Source organism: Chaetomium strumarium, assembly GCF_033439665.1.
Source record: "Chaetomium strumarium strain CBS 333.67 chromosome Unknown B0T15scaffold_4, whole genome shotgun sequence".
NCBI lineage: Eukaryota > Fungi > Ascomycota > Sordariomycetes > Sordariales > Chaetomiaceae > Chaetomium > Chaetomium strumarium.
Window position 1 is genome coordinate 2,802,165 of NW_026944432.1, and position 14,440 is coordinate 2,816,604.

Here is a 14,440-nt window from a genome sequence, read left to right on the forward strand (position 1 = left end):
GTGGGTCCAGGTGGCTAGTTGTCACGTAATTAGCCGGCCTAGTTTAGGCGATGTATAATAATTCGTAGCTACTAGGATAGTCAGTAGAAAGTTATAGTCTTTATTGTCTGACTAATAAGAAGGATGTAAGTGCCCTGGGGGGCACGTGACCCTGTAGCAGGTCCTACTGATAAACCGTAACACAAGGCCATGGCCGGCCTTGCCTGACTCGCCTTGTTGGGAGCGCTGCGCAACCCTCACGGGAATAACCACCCCCTTCGGGCCCAACCCGCGCAACGTCTCCTTTAACATCTACGTCCCAGACTCCTAGACACCCTCCCGTACATAAACGATTAAGTCCAGGCAAGCAGTTCAGCCCGTGTGGCCCATTGATTCCACCCACTTTACATTGCCGGTGATAGGTTTAACATGGGGTCATGCTATCTTATCAAAGGGAAATCCATGGAAAAGGCAGGTATGATGATTGAGTGCCGATCAATTAGATGGTCCAAAAGGGTCGTTGATTGATGTAATCTACCTAGTCATCCGAAGGTGTTGATACTCTGCCTGAGGGATGAAAAAGATGTTGAAGTTGTTCTGGGAATGGGTTCTAAGGTACCTAAGGTATCTAAGGTAGGTACGGTACCTACGGTAGCTTCAGCCGACAACTGCCCGACTTATCGTCCCACACCGTAGGGTAGCTCCTTCCACCACCACCCGTCGGGGCCCCGCAATGAAGTGACAGGAGGGTTGGGCATTCTGTTATTACTAGGACAGATTTCAACAGTGACAGGGAAACAGTAATAGTAACCTGGAAGTTGCAAGTTATTCCGGTTAACTACCGTACTATAATTTAATCATCGCGTCTCTAGCGTTTGGGTCTTTATATCAGTTAAATGACCGGGCAACGCATCAGATCATATACAGACCGTTCCAGCTCCCTTCTCAGTTCCATCCCTTACCTCCTTTTCCGCCTTGCTTCCCACCCTTAGCACCACGACCACCATGACCACCTTTACCACCTTTACCACTTTTACCACCTTTACCACCCCATCCTCCTCCCCATCCTCCTCCCCAAATTCCCTTATGTCCCTTGTCCTGTTGTCCGCCCTTTCCTCCATTCCAACCTCCACCTCCTACATCACCGCCTTCACCACCACCCTCACCACCTCCTTCATCGCCTCCTTCATCGCCTCCTTCATCGCCTCCTTCATCGCCTCCCTCACCACCTCCTTCATCGCCTCCTTCATCGCCTCCCTCACCTCCTCCTCCCTCACCTCCTCCTCCCTCACCTCCTCCTCCCTCACCTCCTCCGCCCGCACAACCTCCGCCCTCATTACCACCACCGTCCTCGCCGCCACCCTCATCACCACCGCCCTCACCTCCACCTTCACCATCTCCACCCTCGCTGCCTCCGTCACCTCCCTCACCACCACCTCCCTCGTCACCTCCTTCGTTACCATCCCCACCTCCACCTCCACCCTGACCTCCGCCATGACCTCCGCCCTGGCCTCCTCCTTGTCCTCCGCCTTGACCGCCGCCGTGACCTCCACCTCCACCTCCACCTCCACCTCCACCATCACCTCCATCACCTCCATCACCCCCATCCCCATTATTTCCGTCGTCATCAGGAGTATTTCCAGTATCATTATCATCAGGGCCATCATCCGCTCCGGCATCATCATCATCAACAGTAGTAGTTCCAAGCTGCCGCGGGTGCACTCTCCATCCCCACGCGGACTCTCCTCCACCCACGGCTGAGGCTAGCGAAGCATACCTGGCCCGGGCATTGGCCGTGGCCGTCGTGGTATCATCCCGTGTGTCCAGCTGGTCGTCTTGGCGCTTGGCCTCGCCGTTGTTGTTGTTGTTGTCATTGTCACGCTGATGTTTGATCACGGCCGAGGTGGGCAGGGCCACGGCGAAGGGGAGGAAGATGGTCAGGAGGAGGTTGATGGGCTTCATGTTTTTTGGGGGGTGGGGGTTTTGTTTTGATCTTTTGATGGGAGTTGGTGCTAATGAGTTTCTTTGGTTGTGAGAGAGGCTTTTTTGAGTTGAGGAAGGAAGAAGTACTTAGGAGGTGAGACTAGGAAGGGGAGGAGGAGGAGGAGGAGGTGAGGAAGGGGCTGGGGGTTCTTAAAAGCAGTAGGGAGCACTCGTTATTGCGTAAGCTCAAAGTACCTTATTAACCACCAGCAGTCAAGATAGTCGGCGCCAAGGCTTGGGAATGTTCTGGCCAGCTCGTCTCTGTCGTCATGCGTCTGGGAGAGGAAGATCGGGATGCGTTGGAAGCCCCCTCCTGCCCTCTGGGTTGCGAATGTCATATGGCTTAGCTAAGCTGAGGTATTACATCACCTGAATCGGATCAGCGCTTCTGACTACGGCTTGTTGACAGGGAAGAATATGGGCTTACTCGAGACTGTGTGAAGGGACGGACGCGTGGGCTTGCGAGGATGATACAGCATTGTCTGGGACTGCTCCGCGGAGCAAGTACAGAATATCGCTGGACAGATTCGAATGATCGAGATCTGTGATTCTAGGTCCTTGAAACGGCCGCCGATCTACAAGCCCCCATTGAACACATCGGTCCCATAATAGCTACTCTGTGTTAGTAACGTTCTCGTGAATTGCGATCTGGAGTTTCCTATAGTAGAGTCCATCTGTAGAGAACATTGGAGATCGCAGGACAGTCTCAGCTAAGTCGAGCAGCTTACGGATTACAGCCCATCCATCTCCTACTGGGTTAAAAAGAGCAGGACGGAATGGCCAAAGAGTATTAATGTTGATGAGACGTGATAGCGAGGGAGTCATCAGAGTCCAGACTCAGATGACGTGCCACTCAGCATGTGAAGATGTGGAGCCCTGGAGACATAGAAGAGATCATAGATCGAGCACTTTGCTTGCGTGTCTCCGATCTGGCTGCTCTCGCAATCATATTCATCCGCGGACCACCACACCAGAACTGCATACGCCGCTTCCCAACTTCCGGATTCTGGATTACTTTCTGTGGTGCCCGGTGGTGTGACGGGTTTCTCCGTGACTCCGAAATCTGTGAAACACTGCGCAGGAAGTTAACATAACGTATATTATCAGTGAGTGGGCCACTTTTCCACGCGACGCGCTACATCTACACATTACATCAACCTCATCCATCACCCAGAATGCCTCCTACTTTAAACGAAGCCAGGGTAATCTTAGCCATTGAGGCTCTTCAAAACGACAAAAATCTAAGCCTGCGAGATGCAGCAAAGATCTATAGCGTCAGCCGTAGTACTCTTACACGACGACGCGATAGCATAACTACACGACGCGATACAACGCCTAGGGTAAAGAAGCTTACCTAATCTAAAGAGAAGGCTATTATTCAATATATTATTGAGCTATCTAAACGAGCATTTCTACCGAGATTAAGTGATATAGAAGATATAGCCAACCAACTACTATACATACACAATGCACCCCCTGTCGGCAAGCTCTGGGCGCATCGATTCGTCAAACGCCAGCCAGCCCTCCATATACGTTAGTCGCGTCGATACGACTACCAGAGAGCTAAGTACAAGGATCCAAAGGTCATTGGCAAGTGGTTTACCCTTGTACAGAATATCAAGGCCAAGTACAGTACCCTAGATAATAATGTCTACCACTTCAATAAGACAGGGTTTATAATGGGCATTATCTCTGCGGGTATGGTAGTTACTACCTCGGATGGCCGTAGCAAGGCAAAGCTAGCTCAGCCTGCCAACCGCGAGTGGGCTACAATAATCCAGGGAGTCAATGCCCTCGGCTGGGCTATCCCACCCTTTATCATCTTGGCTGCACAGTACCACCTCGCCAATTGGTACACCGAATGCAACCTCCCAGCCGACTGGTGTATCGCGACTACCGAGAATGGTTAGACTACCAATATAGTAGGCCTAGATTAGATCAAGCACTTTGACTACTATACGGCGCCACGGACAAAGGGCAAATACCGGTTATTGATCCTCGACGGCCACGAGAGCCACCACTCGACTAAATTCGAGCTCCTACTGCCAGGAGCATCAGATCATCACACTTTGCATGCCTCCGCATTCCTCCTACCTCCTCCAGCTACTCGATGTTGGCTGCTTTGGACCGCTAAAGCAGGCGTATGGTCGCCAGATCGAGGACTTGATGCAGATGCATATCAACCATATAAGCAAGCTCGAGTTCCTCTATGGCTTCCGCAAGGCCTACTTCGCCTCGATAACAGAGAAGAATATCCAGGGTGGCTTTGCAGGAGCCGGCCAAGTGCCATACGATCCAGAGAAAGTACTTTCTAAGCTGGATATCAAGCTTCGTACACCAACACCCCCGAACTCACGGCCTAGCACTATACAGTCTTGGGTCTTCCAGACACCACATAACCCCCAGGAAGCCAACGCACAGTCAACGCTCATCAAGACCCGTATCACCAACCATCAAAATAGCTCCCCGACATCAATGTTAACTGCTGTAGACCAGTTAGCCAAGGGTACAATAGCTGTGATACATCAGATGGCTCTTCTTCGCGCAGAGGTCTCTTCGCTCCGTACGGCCAACGAAGCACTAAGCAAGCGCCGGAGAGCCAAAAGAACACGCGTACAGCTTAGAGGATCGCTTGCAGTACAAGATGCAAAGGATCTACTGGACCAGAAACCCGTAGTTGGGGAGGTAGCACAAGAAACGCAGCCGGATGGTGGTGGTGCAGGGGGGGCTCGTACGAAAGTTCAGTGCTGTGGTGTGTGCGGCAAGTCTGGCCATAATGCCCGTACGTGCCAGAAGGTTGCAGAAGGGTCTGATTCAACTGTTTCTGATGTAATTATAGTTGGTTCCTAGTGTTGATGTGTTGTAATAGAGGATAGTCGTTGTAAGGTGGTGAAAAGTGGCCCACTCACTGATATGGCCCACTCATTGATAATGTACGTTAACATGAATTACAATCAGTTGTGATATTTCCTTACAATTATCACGGGAACGTCAGAAGGGTACAGAATTGTGAGATACGGTGCTCTATTGATACAGTACGTGTGATATGTAGTGGTATGTGAGGTGTCGGTGAACGTAGACAGACGGAGTTGTGTCGAGAACCTGAAATGCGGGGGCTAAATAAGAGTCCTGGATCTCCGAAACCTCCATCCTGGTTCCGAAACCGAATCCTATTTCAACAATGATGCTCATGGCCAGAGCATAGCATCTCCAAATTGCCAATCACTTGTTGGCGAGGACGGCGTCTCTCTCCATGAACGAACCCGGACTGGGACTCCAATTGCCGCTCGACCTCAGGGAGAGAGTCCAGCGGCATCCATCTGCGAGGTTTCTGACGATAGGTCCCGGAATAGCCATATCAATGGGGGCGAACCGTACTTTGCATTCATAACCGTATGCATACCCAACCTGTATTTTCATCCTCCCTAGACCTCTACATGAGAAGCGAATGAATCAAAAGTTGCCTGTCCAAAGCGTGTTGCTCCGCCGCCCCCTTAGTCCGTCATGAAAAAAACGTCTCATTCACAACCACCCCAGAAGAGCAGAGAACCAAGGACAAAACCACCTCAGACAATGAATGGCACACACTCCCTACCGCGGAACCACCACTGACAGCTGATACGTCTCCCCAGCCTTGATGCCCGTGACCCTCGGCTCCGGCAGCACCTCACCGCCGCCGCCGAGCGAGACAGTGACATCCCCGACATCGCCGCGACGGATATCCAAGTGGAAGGTCGCGCCCCTGAACTCGCGCGTCACCTTGATCGCCTCCCACGCGCTCGGCAGCTGCGGCCGGACCACCAACCCGTCCTTGTCCCCCCTCAGCCCGCACAGGCCCTCGATCACGCACCGGTACGCCCACGACACGGTGCCCGTGTTGAACAGTTGGCTCGACCGGCCCGCCGTGCGCGGGAACTCGCGCCAGGCGCCGCGGTAGTAGTTGGGGATGTACACCGGCAGCTGGCCGCGCTGGAGATAGTCCGCCTCGCCGGGGCCGGGAAGCAGCTGGCGCAGGTGGGTGTAGGCCCTGTCTGCCTGTGCCTGTGCCGGGCGCCGGCGGTCGCCGAGCCGGTACAGGCTGTAGACGTAGAACACGGCGGCGTGGTTGTACACGGCGCCGTTCTCGGCTGAGCCGGGGGCCTTTTGCGTGACGCGGCCGATGTCCTCGCGCATCTTGGTGAAGGGCGGCGCGAACATGAGCACGCCGTAGGGGGTGGCGAGCTGGGCGTCGATCTGGGGCAGGATGCGGTCGATCTGCTGCGGGCTGGCGCCGCCGCCGAGGATGGCGAAGGATTGCGGGTTGAGCCAGATGCGGCCGGCGGGATCCTTCTGGGTGCCGAATACCACGTTGTCGTCGGTGATGCCGCGCGCGAACCAGTCGCCGTCCCAGAGGTGCTCGTTGGCTGCGCGGTTGCAGGCTTCGGCGCCGGCGCGGTAGTGCTTTGCCAGGTCGGAGGCGCCTTCGTGGTTGCAGACGTCGGCCCAGATGTTCAGCGCGTATGCGGTGGCGAGCGTGAGCCACCCCGAAACGCCCTTACCCTTGTAGCCGACCATGTTCATCGGGTCGCACCAGTCGCCTTGCGCGATGTAGCTGAGCCCGCGCTCGTCCCGTAGCTTGAGGAGCCAGTCCATTGCGCGGCTGAAGCGCTCGAAGACGGTAAAGTTGTCTCCGTTCTCGGTTCGGACGCGCTCCTTCAGCAAGCCGTAATCGCCCGTCTCGGCGAGGTAGACATCCAGGGTGACGGGTAGCCACACGCAGTGGTCAGTGTGCGGGATCTGGTTGATGTACTTGAGTTCCGCACCCTCGGCCAGCAGAATGCCGTCCGGCATCGAGCCGTTCGCCTCCTGCTGCGAAAGAGCCGTGATGAAGGCCTTGCGGGAGACATCGGGCTTGATGTAGTTCATGCCCATGTTGTCCTGCAGGTAATTGCGGGTTTGGGGGTCCGTTGTCAGACGGTTAACATCGCCGTGGTAGTAAACCTGCCGCGGTAGCCAATTGTTCACGAAGTTGTCGAGTTCCTTGTCGGGCGTCTCGATGCGCAGACAGCCGCGGCCACGGTCCATGTAGGCGGCATACTCCTCGGCGGTCCGCGCAAACGCCTCCTTACTTAGGTAGCGGTGGCGCATATCACGAATCTCGGCTTCGTCGTAAGCGGGTCCAAACATGAACCGGTATTCGCGCACACCGCCTGCTTCCAACGCAACGTGGTACTGCACCGCAGCGGTCGGGGTCTCGTAGCGCGCGTCACTGCCGCTCAGCTGCGATTCTTGCAGGGCAGAGGGGTTGTGGAGGCCGCCCTCTCCTTCGAAGGCCTGCTGGCTCGCTTCCCAGGAATCCGGCGGCGTCTCGCAGAGGAAGTACGTCTTGTCCTTGAGGTACTTATTCTTGAAGTACTGCTCCGCCTTCTGGTACGGGGTGACGCTGCTCGCAACGACGCCAACCAGATCCGAGTCCCACTCCGCCGACTGGTTCATCCATGACATGTAGCCGATGGGGAAATACGGCGTCACACTGATCCGGCGAGGGCGGCCGGAAACGTTGGTCACCTTGACGGTCCACAGCTCGGCCACGTCGTGTGTCGGCAGACCCACGGTCATCTCGACGCGGATGCCGTCGTTCTCGACCACCCAGGTAACATCACTCTTGCCTACCGAGAAGGTGAAGCTCTCAAGCTTCGCGCGGACGGGCTCATATGGCGCCGAGAACAGCTGACCGGTCTCGACGTCCTTGATGTAGACGAAGCGGCCGGGATGGTGGGCATAGTAGTTCTGCTCTGGTTGCATGAACGTCTGCGCCTCGATATTTGGGGCATGGGCGTACTTTGCTGGCTCTGGCTGCATGAATTGCGCTGTGGCATACCCGCGGCAGGTGATCTGGATCATCATCCTCTGGTTCCACAAGAAGCCGCCAGCTTTTGGCATGGCCGTGGGGCTGGCCAGCTCGTAGCGGTCCCCCTTGTCGGAGGGCCGCAGAACCGTGACTTCCTTTCCCATCCTGGTGGTCGCGTAAACTAATGTGCTGGCTGAGAGGGCGTATCGGACTTGGAGGAGTAAATGGCAGTACGATGCGTGCCAGTCTCGGATGGTCACCAGTCTCGAGGATCGAGAGTCGGGCGGAGTTGCTGGGCGCTGACGGCTGGCGTTATGTTGGGAGGTCAATTCGATCTCCGTGCCGGACTCGGAAGTCGGAATACTGTTGAATGACAATTAACGTTGAAGCCCGCGGTGAACACAAGTGACCTTGCTGTCCCAACATCGCCCTTCGCGGGGTCACAGTCCACTCAGCCGGGACAGTAGCGGTGTTAAAACAGCTCAACGCCCTTGCATTCGCCATGGTGATTGGTGCACAAGTACGTTGGGCGCGGGATCAGAGCCAGTTGGTCTTCGCTCGAAGGAACGGCGGGTAATTGTGAAATCGTATTTATCCCGCTTGGCGATGTTGCCATTGGCGTGGTTGGTGATGACGGATGCAGTCGGACGTTGCGGATGCTCCACCACAGCGGGGGATACGGGCTGACAGCATGCCGCATGCGACGCGTGGACGGTGCCATGGGCAGGTGTCGGCGCGGGGGTTGGAGTTGATCGTGAACCCTCTGACAGAATTCGACAAATTCGATGCCGGGTTCAGAGTTAGTACTAGTATCGAAGGCCACAGACTCACAGTATTGGGGCATGCCGTACTGAGCTTGGTGTTACAACGTTACCGGTACGAAATATACAACAGCCTTACAGGGGAAATCGGAACGTCGCATTTCTTGCCGGCCGATACATCCTTACGCTAAGTATCCAAGTGTGGTTGTTTACCCCGAGATTCTTCGCACTTTGAGCGTAATTCAGGCACCTTCCGAGGGATACGTTCAGGTAAGTGCGCAGGAGGAGGTTCGTATGTGCCGGCGTACCCGTCCCAATATTAGATGAACCAGGATAAATTTGAGACTGAGAGTGAGATACAAGACATCACTTGAAGTTGCTTCAAGCAGGATTAGCACAGCCGGCACAGATATCGTACACAGGAGGAGGAGAGAGGGTGAGTGAGGCGGCCTCGCTGGCTTAGTACTCCGAACTCGTAACCAACTTGCAGCTGCCAGTGCTCCAAACACATCGATGACAACTTCATGGGCTCCAACTCTCCCATCATTCTTCTAACTAAACGTTCACTCGGTTGCTATCTAAGACCCATCACTAAACAAAACTAGTAGTGGCACTGTCAGCGGCCTGAACCCGACGGTTTGGACACTGCGGCTCGCTAATCTCCCTCCCCAGCATAGTGTAATCCTTCCCTTGGCATCCACGTTGCAATCGGTTCGCTGCAGACAGAAGATACGGTTGACGATGCTGGGGATCGCCTGAGTGGGCGGTCATTTCTAACACCTGAGGCACGGCACCTTGCCTTCCCGTCAATCATCTATACGAGTTTAGGAGCCTCAAATTGAAACCATCACCATAACCTCAGAGGTGTCCCTCCAGTCCAAGAGCCTAGCATCATTTTTCATCCCTTTGGTACAGCTCAGGTAGCTACAGTATCTCTAGCCACCCGATGTAGGACTTTCAAATCCTCACGTTAATCTAGGCAAGGAAAGTTAATCGGTCACAGATATAGTAGTACTTGTATCTCATTATTAGTCTGCATGAGATCGTGATGGAGCACTAAAATCGTTAGAAGAATCGACGACACAGCTACTAATACCCCTTTCATGAACTCTTAGCGAGGGCCTCCTAGGTGATGTTCAGTCCCTTACTGCCAGACCTATTGAGAGAAAGGGTACCCCAGCCCAGGAGCTCTGGATCCAGTCCGCTGGTAGAGGAGAGCCAGTCGGTCAAATGCCGGATCTGTCAAAGCTTCCGAGTCTACTAGTTGTAGTAGTGTGCTGGTATCATGCATCCACCGATCGTCGGCTAGCGCACTGGATTATGACACTGTGGTATCGGGACTATCGTCAGTACCACTGTTAGCCAAGATACGCTAGGAGGTACCTACATAGGGGGTGCCGGTCTGAAAGCGAACTACGTACCTACCTAGGTAGCTAAGTACCTATCTAATCATTTTAATGGTCCGGATCGATAACTTGGCAGTCTTAAGTGCGGGGAAGATCTGGAAATTATGCTGCGCATTGATGAATCTTCCCGGAGTAATGTAAGATGCGCACCGGCAAGCATCTGTGTTGTGCAGCTTGTGCTCCCTGCAGCTACTCCGTAGCAGTGTTGAACTAGTAAAGATTTGACGGCTACAATCGATGAAAGCCCCAGGCCCCTTTCAAGAAACTCCGAGTGACTCGTTTCAACAAGGCACTTCGCAGATCGAGTCCGTCCTCTAGTGTGAAAGCTGAGCGTCCGATGAAGTCTCCCGCGTGTATCTTACCAGTTGCACGATGTAATTACACCAGAACAAGAGGTCGCTTCCCGATCCCTGAGGTTTTGTGTGGATTTTGCGGGGAAGGCCCAAGTGTTGCGGAGTATTACTGGGTTTGGCGAGACCTGTCATTTCCGTATTCGGTTAGTTATCTTAACTTCAGGTTCCGGTGGCACTTGCTCATCGTCGCTTTCTCACCATCACACAACTACCAAGTACAGTGGTAAGGGCTTACCGGTCTGTGGCCCTCAAAAGCAATGTTCAAGTTGCCTTACAAACTAAACTGACCATGCCAAACATAAACGAAGGCATGTTCAACTACCGCCAGGATCTGATCTTGACGGCCTAACCCAATTCCCGTGCCTGACTGCGGTCCTTGTGGTATCTACGGGGACATTGTCAGATCGCATTGGTGTCTCTCCGCTACCGCCGCTATAGCATACTTTGGTGATCTCGGTGCGATATACCAGAAGCAGTTGGTGTTCACTCGGTCCTAGATGGCACCCATTAGTGTCAAACGCTAGTTAGCTCGGCATTGGGAGAGTCCAAACCGCTGGCCCTCTCTCCTGTACTTTCCTATCCAAGCCAAGATATAGTACGATCCCGTCGGCGCCAATCCTGTCACCGGAAGTGCGAGTTCGAGCAGCAGACGGTTCAATGGACAAGAACTTCGTACCAGCCCGGCACTGGGACACAGACGAGACAGGGGAGAGAGCTTCGCTTGAAGATTGACAGATGGACAGATGCGGGGGCGGGATCCTACCTCCTTGGCGGGCTCTCAACGACAGCTTGGCAATGCGGAATTCTGGAACCGAGCTGCACGCTCGAGCATGGCCCGTACATACAATGTGCCAATGTGCCTAGTGTACCTATTCAATGGCTTTGTTTGCGACCCGAATTCCGAGTATCCCGGGTTGTGAGCCCATCCAGGAGCCCATCCATTGCAGATTGATGAATGTCACTTGGCGGTATGGTTTCACTACGTCCCGTGTATAGCCATCAGAGCGAGGCCCCCCAATCATCAATCATCAATGCAAGATAACCACTCTCAGCTTCCGTGGGGTCTGCAGTGTTGATGCAGTGTAGAACTCTCCTTGCGAGCCCTGAGGTGATGACGTGAGGTGGCTTGCAGCGATCCTGCATTTTGGCGGCTTCCCCGGCTACCGGTCAGACTTGAGCAGGGACCTTGCACGTGTAGACTAGCAGGGGAGTAAAACTGACCACGAGTTTCCACCAACTTCTCCTCAAGTCATCACTCTCATCTTCAAGCTTGGTATCCAAGGCCTCTCGTCATCTAGGCCCCTCGCCTTACCTGAGGAGGAAGGAAAGTGCGCCGACTACTAACCCAAGCCGAAGGGTCGCTCGACTCAGGAGTCAGATCTGGGCCCTTCTGGCTCTCAAGCGAGGGATCTCCATCAATACCCGTTTCCATGCTAGTGTCCTTCTGATTGCTGCAGTCAGGGGCAGGACTCAGGAGGGGTGGGTTAGTGCGAATCTGCATTTAACATGGGTGACCGTGCGGGCTCCAAAGTTCTACTAATAAACAACCTGGAACCTAGGAGGTGGTCGCACGAGCCAACAACAGCCCATCCCAGTTCAGTGGCCTTGGGCCGGGGCCAGACTGGTTCTGGACTCTCACCCCAGATTTCGGTACGGAGCACACACCTCGCCTTGGATGTCGAGGAAGTATAACTAACCCCTGCCAGCGTCAGCATGGCGAGATTTGATCAACGTCCAATTCATAAGTGGCGTCCAACAACTCCCCTGTTTTGGTTATCGTTTCTTTTTCCAACTTTAATGCAACTCTACCCTTTTTATTCTCCTTGCTGCATGCTCGCCGCTTGTCTACCCTCCGGTACTCACACCGAGGTCGCTGAGCAAGGTCTGGGGAGACCCTCCTCGATATTGTGAAGGCTCCCTGCTGCCAGTTCATGTACATATGCGGGGTCCCACCCTCCGTTGCTGCTTGCCTGTGTGCAGGTGTCCTCTTCAGATTCCGTCCAGGTCCAGCGAGCCGGGATACCGGCGACTGCGCCAGCCATGCGCGGTCTCTCAGAAGAGGAAGCGAACAGCATCATCGCCATTGAGGAGGCGTGTTCGGCGCTCTCCTTGCTGGGATGCATCTTCGTGCTGATGACGTTTGCGCTGTCCGACGCCTTCCGCCAGCGAGCTATCAACCGGCTGGTTTTTTACGCGACCTTCGGGAATATGTTGACGAACGTCGCGACGCTCATGACGACGAGATACACACAAAATGTCGATTCGCCGGGCTGCCAGTTCCAGGCATTCCTGATCCAAGTGTACGAGCACACCTTGGCCCGCCGAAGGCTCTTACTAGCAGCTCACCGCGGAACAGGTTCATGCAAAGCGACGCCTACTGGGCACTGGCTATGGCGATCAACGTGTATCTCACCTTCTATCATAAATACGACGCCAGGATGCTGCGGAAAATGGAGATCGCGTACCTTCTCTGTTGCTACGGCATCCCGTTTATTCCCGGTCTCACCTTTCTCTTTGTGTCAAACCAACAAGCCGGAAGGCCGTACGGCGATGCTGTGCTGTGGTGTTGGCTGAAGTCGGAATGGGAGGTCTACCGTATTGCCACCTTCTACGCCCCTGTGTGGTATGACCGCTGACCCTAACACAACCCGCCTGGACAAGAACTGACAAGATCAGGGTGGCTATCGTCATCGCCATGACCATCTATGTGCGAGCCGGACGTAGTATTTATCGCAAACGCCGGAGAATGGTCAACTTCAGCTCCACGGGCACCGGCACCGTCCATGGCGCCGAGCTTTTCCCCGTCTTCCCTGAATTCTCCTCAGCCTTCAACTACAAAACAACGGAGGTCACCCAAACCACCGAGATTATCCAAGCCCCGGTCCCAGCCGCCAAGGCAGGTGCCATGCCACCGGCGCCTCTGAAAGATGCCTATTCAGTCACCATCTCGGCCGATGCTCAAGCCGCCCGGGAACTCAATGCGCGCGCGTCCTCGGAGGGCCTCGACATAGAAAGCACCGCCCCGGACACCGCAACGCTGCATCCCGATCCCAACCACGACCACAAGGACCTCGGGTCTTCCGTCTCCTCGACCGGTAACCGCGCCGGTGTAACAGACTCGACTCGTCAGAATCAGATCTCGATCGCACCGACCGTCACCGCCACCGTCACCGCCACCGGCCACCACCACCATCATCATCATCACCATCAGGACAACACCCGGTCGTCGCGCGCTCGGATCCGAGCCCACCACTACCACGAGTCGTCGTCGCACAACAACGCGACCTGGCAATACACCAAGTGCGCCATCCTCTTCTTCGCCGTCCTGCTGATCACGTGGATCCCGTCGTCCGGAAACCGCGTGTACAGCCTGATCCACCGCGACGACATGTCCAAGCCGCTGTTCTTCGCCAGCGCGTTCGTGCTCCCGCTGCAGGGGTTCTGGAACGCCATCATCTACGTCGTGACTTCGTGGGCGGCGTGCAAGAGCCTGTGGGGTAACCTCTGTGGGATTGCGGGTGGGTGGGCACACTGGCTGCGCAGCGGGAGGAGGAGGAGGAGGAGGATGAGTATCGCGGAGATTGTTGATACCAGGACCGGGGCGAGGAGGAGGATGGGTGGTGGTGGTGGTGGTGGTGGTGAGTGGCAGGGAGGGGGCGGGATTGGGATGTGGGCGAGCAGGAAGGAGAGGAAGGAGCCTGAGAGCACGAGCATGGAGGACTTGACTAGGGATGGAAGGGCTGCGTGAGAGGAAGGGGGGTTGGTGTGTATAATGTGTAATGGGCCGAATGAAGTTTTGTCTTCCCTTTGTCCTCAAACTAGGTCGAAGGCTCGTTTCGTCTACGTATACTGGATACCCCTGGAAATAGTCACCTCAGTTTCATGGCATATTACTTTCTTCCCTTGACATTCCGACGGGCGTGGTCGAAGTCTTCGTTCTCTCCTTGGATGTGCGTTTGCAACGTTGCGGAGGTAAGTTACCTAGGTAGGTACCTACTAGTACTCATCCGACGTGGCGTACGCGTCTGTTTGAAGCAAGGGACCCTGCAGCGTCAGCGGAAGCCTACATACATCTCGCTGTGCGCTGGCTTTGTGTATCTGTGGGACGAACGCGTTTGCTTCCTTAAT

General features: G+C 54.8%; 3 protein-coding genes across 3 annotated transcripts; 1 reads left to right on the top strand and 2 right to left on the bottom strand.

Annotated features, from left to right (window-relative positions):
- Positions 1-832: 832 nt before the first annotated feature.
- Positions 833-1,941, bottom strand: B0T15DRAFT_511768 (uncharacterized protein; the record flags this gene model as incomplete). The annotated part of the gene is made up of 4 exons (XM_062867932.1): positions 833-847; positions 942-1,115; positions 1,146-1,686; positions 1,757-1,941. The coding sequence occupies 4 exons, from the start codon at positions 1,939-1,941 to the stop codon at positions 833-835; spliced, it is 915 nt and encodes a 304-aa protein (XP_062721682.1).
- Positions 1,942-5,467: 3,526 nt separating this feature from the next.
- Positions 5,468-8,110, bottom strand: B0T15DRAFT_214037 (glycoside hydrolase family 94 protein). Its single transcript, XM_062862710.1, has one exon. It carries the CDS (start codon positions 7,954-7,956, stop codon positions 5,554-5,556), a length of 2,403 nt encoding a protein of 800 aa, XP_062721683.1. The 5' UTR covers positions 7,957-8,110; the 3' UTR covers positions 5,468-5,553.
- A 4,242-nt stretch (positions 8,111-12,352) lies between these two features.
- B0T15DRAFT_494036 (uncharacterized protein) lies at positions 12,353-14,060 on the top strand (the record flags this gene model as incomplete). Its single annotated transcript, XM_062866989.1, has 3 exons — positions 12,353-12,612; positions 12,669-12,935; positions 12,989-14,060. 3 exons carry the CDS (start codon positions 12,353-12,355, stop codon positions 14,058-14,060), a joined length of 1,599 nt encoding a protein of 532 aa, XP_062721684.1.
- Positions 14,061-14,440: the final 380 nt, after the last annotated feature.